The 5,485-nt window shown below is 37.7% G+C and overlaps 1 protein-coding gene across 3 annotated transcripts in view; it reads right to left on the bottom strand.

Moving 5' to 3' along the window:
* The window catches only part of LOC107751184 (claudin-19-like), a 13,872-nt gene extending 9,043 nt beyond the window's left edge, over positions 1–4,829 (bottom strand). For all 3 annotated transcript variants that reach the window (XM_016566829.1, XM_016566830.1, XM_016566831.1), the window contains exon 1: positions 4,159–4,829. In XM_016566829.1, coding sequence (XP_016422315.1) covers positions 4,159–4,381 — 223 coding nt within the window. In that variant the 5' untranslated portion in view covers positions 4,382–4,829. The remainder of the gene's footprint in view (positions 1–4,158) is intronic.
* Between the last annotated feature and the right edge of the window lie 656 nt (positions 4,830–5,485).

Here is a 5,485-nt window from a genome sequence, read left to right as displayed (position 1 = left end):
TATATATATATATATATATATATACATACATGCATACAATATATTAATAATATATTAATTATTATTCATGTAGTTATATTTTATAATATATAAATGTCTTTAAATCAGTTTAAAGAAGAATTTGTTTTACATTTTATTTTAAGTTTCTTTTGTCTGTTGGCTGATTTTCTTAAGTATTTTATTTCTTATTTTCTGCCTTTTTTGTTTCACCCCAAAGTCAAAAGAAATAAATTATATTTTGATTACAGATTACATAATGTCTCAATGCCCCCCAAAATCTTAATGCTTCTAAAAAAAATTATTTATGCAAAAGAAATGTACATTTAATATTTTTCTTTTGATTTTGGAGGGAATTTTGACTTGGACATGTTGTTGGCACATGAAATTCTCCCAAAAACCAGAATAAACATTTTAGCACCGTTTTCTTGTCTATTTTGAGCATTGTTTGGTGGTGATCTCTAGCTGCTCCGCTACATTAATATTCCACAGATAACCCACACGGTGTTCAGTTCATGCATAATGCTGTAGGAGTGACATTTTTACATGTTTCACACAGAGGGGATTACTGTGGCTTTCCTACAAAGGAAGATTGTTTTTAATGCCTGTGTATCTGCTTTTGTGTGACAGCTACATGCTAACATTCCAGTTCAGCATGGATAATGACTTCAACTTCAACTCAGAATCGCACAATAGAGGCAGACCACAAATCCTTTTGAACTGTCCATGCATTGTTATGCACATCTCCTCAAAAGAAGAGTTCAGATGTCCATGCAATGGGAATCACCTTTGCAGACCTTTTATTTTCAGCAGAAGCTTTGGAAGTGTTGCATCAAACATGAATCGAAGCCATAAAATAAGTATAACAGCATCTCAAAGAAGTTAAGAACTGTGGAGAGATTATCAGACAACTTTTGATGTTTGATTTATGTGTGAAGAGGCCGCCTTTGAAGCAGGATTTTAGTGCTTTATAAGAGAGGTCTTATTTTCTGGTCTTTCATCCTTGTTTTGCTTCATTTCTTGATTTGTAAGAAGAGCGTTTCGCGGAGTAACACTGTGATCTCAAGGTCTGGGTGAAGGGTGGAGGGTCCTCCCACAATCCCTTGTCCAGTGCCAAGGTTGGCAGTGCCTGGCACGGACGAAAGGAAGGCAAGCGCATGCACAATGGTGGAGAACATGCTTCAAGAGAAGTTGCATGTGAGGCTCGGCCATTGTCTATTGTTTGCTCTTATGGGCTGCTTCACACATCATTGAAAACATCTCTCAATGTGTGCCTCACACAAATCACTTATTTATGACATCATAATCGTTTTTGACGCCCGTGTTCGGTGTTCTTAGCCATGCAGATAAAATATTTAGAGCAAAGAACCAAAAGTGAGAAAGTCTAGTTCAATTTATTAGATAACCATTGTTTGCATAAATTTAGTTTCCATTTCTTATCATATTTTTCTGGCTGTCTGCTTGCATTAAAGATCGTTCTTTCCGGATCAATGTGTTTACTTTTCAAAATCAACCTTAACTAATAGGTTTAAATGAACCAACAGTGAAAACTGAGAGTCCGTTAATGTGTTTCATTAAAACCATTGACAGCAATAGAATATATTTCACTTACATTTAGATTTTTTATTGTTTTTGATGATTTTCTGAAATTTATTTACTTTCATTTAATTACAATTTGATATATACATATATACAGTACATACATACATACTTATACATATATATAAATAATGAATGTTAAAACATATCAAAAATATATGTTATGTAAGTATATAAAATGTGTGTGTGTGTGTGTGTATATATATATATATATACATATATAGTCAGACAATAGATGGGTAAGTTTTTATTTTATTTTTTAAATCTTTTTTTTTTTTTTTTACAGATTAAAACCCAGCTCAGTTGTTCCTTGTCTTTTTTTTTTTGTGCTCATGCTTCATACTTTAATTTTTAGATTGACACACCAAAACACTATCATTTTTGTCTGCATTGCATGCAGTATTTCTTTGGGCACGCTGCATGAGTTTGTATGTATGCGCAAGTTTTCTATCTTTGAATTATTGTAGCTCAAGTGTACTTCATAGAGATGTTGTTTTATCCTAAACACTGTGTTTAGTTGTCAGCACATAATAACAGTTATTCAAGAAAATTGAGACACTAGAACTTCTGCTGAAAAGGGCAAACAATGTAAGTTTGTGGGAGGCTGTCTGTACGTACAGAAGCCAGAACATTGCAGTTACTATCCAACCAGATGACCTAAGGCTGGGAGGAGGGGGGGGCAGTGGAATCAGATGGTCCCGTCACCCTTTGTGGGCCGAGGGTTACAGATTCCACCATCAGTAGTACAGTACTGAGTGCAGCCTTTGTGCACGAGCGGCGGATGTCTGTGATAGAGATGCTATGAAAGCCAAATGATATTCCACACAACCTAACAGTAATTTTAAGCAGAAAATGGTTGTGAAAGTTCTTTAGATGAATGTTGTCTGTCCGGTCTTATGTGGAAAGTTGTTCTTTGATGAAGCAGTGGCCATAACACATAATACTTTAGACAACATTGCTGTGGTGTTTGCTTTGGCACTTCAACAAAGCCTACAGCAATTATGACTACGATTAATGGCACTCTTCAAAGTAATAAGATGTTCTTCAATAGTTCTTTGTAGCATTTTAGGTTCAGCAGAAAACATTCTCCTTATAAAGAACCATTTTGGGCTTCTTGAGGTGACTGTATGCTTCTTTGGAGATTAAAAAAGCTCTTGATGCTGCAGTATACTTGTAGATTGTCGGTTCTTCAGCTCGACAAATTGGTTTCAGGGTATTTTAAAGCACCAGTGGATGCTCTTTGTAGAACAAAGTTCTCAAATGACATCATGCTGTCAGAACATTTTACTTTATCAGTCAGTCAGATAAAATCTGTAACACCAAATGTAGTCATCTTAGATGTCGGCAAATGTTTGTTTGCATATAATCTCTTCTAAAGAGCGATAAAGACGACCTGTGTGTTGTGTGGGGATGTGCATTCTGAACATTTCTTTGGTGTTTGCTTAAACACTGGCCTTTTCTTCTCAACACAACTGCCATTCATCACTTCAAGACAATGCGCTGTTATTAAAGCAATGATGCAGAATATAAGATGGCAAACTGTTTTCTCTGAACCATGCCGCATTTATATTACATTTTCTGCTATTGTTGTTTTGAAAGTGTCTTATAACTCTTCAGAACCGTTATGTTTTGTCACTGCCTGCAATGTTGTAATATTTAACCACAAATCACAAACAGATGTGGATGTGATGCTATTTGTCATGAAAAATAAAATGTAATCCTCCCAAACGTGCAATCATCAGCCACCATTCATAATTGATTTTTAGAGACGTCTTCTTTCTGGGACTGTCCCAGAAATAGACGAGAAGTGACTGATTCTGATTAGACGTAACAAGTCACCACAAAATTGATAATGACAGTGGCGCTAAATGTTGATTAATCGCCATGTAATTGCATTCCATGGCATTTCAACAGTCTGGTAGAGTCAGCGCCTCACTGAGGTTAGTGTCACATAAGACTTTCATTATAATATGTCAAAACGCACATATTTTAATTTGATCGATTAAACGAGTTGATTAAATCCATATGCACACGGCAGCTCTGTTGATTGTGCTTTTCTGCCACCAACCTCCTCTAGCCAAAGAATCTTGATTTAATTATTTCATATAAAGGTTTTTAAATTTGTGTTATATATCAAGCTTCAACATATTTATCATACTCTTAAAAATAAAGGTTGGCATCTATGGTTCCATGAAGAACATCCATGTGATTTTTCAATTGCACAAAAGGTTCTTTATAGTTGAAAAATGTTCTTTAGATTATTAAAATGTTCACTAATAAAAATGGTTTCTTTTAAGATCTGATCACTGAATGGTTCTTTGGGGAACCCAAATGGTTCTTCTGGTTATTTTTTGTCGAAATTAAACATAGTTATGTCATTCCAAACCTATATGACTGACAAAAGAATGTTTTTGTTCATACATGGAGAGACATCTTTCAAAATACCTTTTTATGTTCCACTTTCTTTACTCATAGAGGTTTGCAGTGACATATTGTTGAGTAAATGCTGGTAGAACTGTGAACTATCCCTTATGCATTAATAACCTTTTGATTAGTACTTACCATCCAGAGAGAGCAAGGAGTCAAAGATTTTGCACTGCACCTGGCCCGTGCTCTGAGATGCACAGGACATCCACAGGCCTTCGTACAAGCCCACGGCCATAATGATGGCGTCCCCTGCGTATGAGGACTGCTTCCATTGGGGCAGCACCGTAGTGGAGATGATGCCAATCCATCCACCCAGAGCGAGAAAATAGCCCAGAAGCTGAAACCCAGAGTTGGCCATTATTGTCCTTTTTAAACTTTTGTTTTAGTGTAGAATTAGAATGAGTTCAGTGAAGTTCTCCAGCCACCTTCAATTCCCTTAAGAATGAGCAAAGAAATCCACTTCGCTCAGAATGAATTGAACGAGTCGAGATGAGCAGTCAAAGTCTGTCTGATTCTCGTCAAATCCTTGGTCACTCGCTGTATCCCTTTGTAGCTCTCGTTCGCTTCAGTATCTCTCATTTGGAGGCTTCCTGTGAAATCCCTTGATTTTGTCTAAAACTGAGTCCCTCAAGTCTCCTCTCTGAAGGTATCCCACTTCTGGAGGCTGTGGAAACAGTGTTCGGGGTGCCCAGGGTTGCCGTCACGATGTGGTTGAGTGCTGCTTTACTGTCTTCATAGCTGTTCTTGTCACACACCAGTGCGTCTGGATGGTGCTCAGGAGGCAGAGCAGTGGGAATAAGGGGGAAAAAAGGACGGAGAATACTTCACAGACAAAAAAACAAAACCCTTGATGGAGTGAATGCAATGGGGGGTGGAGTCCCAGGCCTATGATTACTCTCTGATTGGTGGTTTAGTGAAGAGAAACGCCTCCTGAAAATAGTGCAGGAGGGACTAATTAAGCCCAGATGTCACTTGTGGAGTCAACCCGCAAAAGTGGGACGTGTGATACGCCACAAAGCCCTAATTGCATAAGATTCTCAAAGTGAGCAAGTGTCTTCAAATCTTCAGAGTCACATGTGGATTAAAGTTATTGCTCCTGTGTCAGAAATGTGGCATCTGTTGGGTGAAGTTGTTTTCCCCCATTTGAATGTGTTTCTGTATTGACCCTTGTGAAGCACTACAGAGGCGCATAAATCAGCATTTAAACTGTGCTTGTTTGAAAGGAAGTGTCACCCGCACACAAAAACTCTTGCTTCTGGTGGAGATTTAGGGGTTTGCCTGTGACAGCTCCGAGGATCTCCATGGGAACCCGCTCGGTTTAATCACCAAGCGAGGGAAACACACAGCAGGTCTTGCTGCATGGAATGGAGGCGCCTTTTGGGTCTGATCACGGTGCAGTTGCACAAATTCTGACAAAACTAGAAACTGAAAATTGATTTATTTTTGTGAAGAAAATGCGAGT

Source organism: Sinocyclocheilus rhinocerous, unplaced genomic scaffold (assembly GCF_001515625.1).
Source record: "Sinocyclocheilus rhinocerous isolate Xijiao unplaced genomic scaffold, SAMN03320098_v1.1 scaffold362, whole genome shotgun sequence".
Lineage (NCBI taxonomy): Eukaryota > Metazoa > Chordata > Actinopteri > Cypriniformes > Cyprinidae > Sinocyclocheilus > Sinocyclocheilus rhinocerous.
The sequence above is the reverse complement of the archived record's forward strand: the minus strand, read 5'-3'. Positions and strand labels throughout refer to the sequence as shown.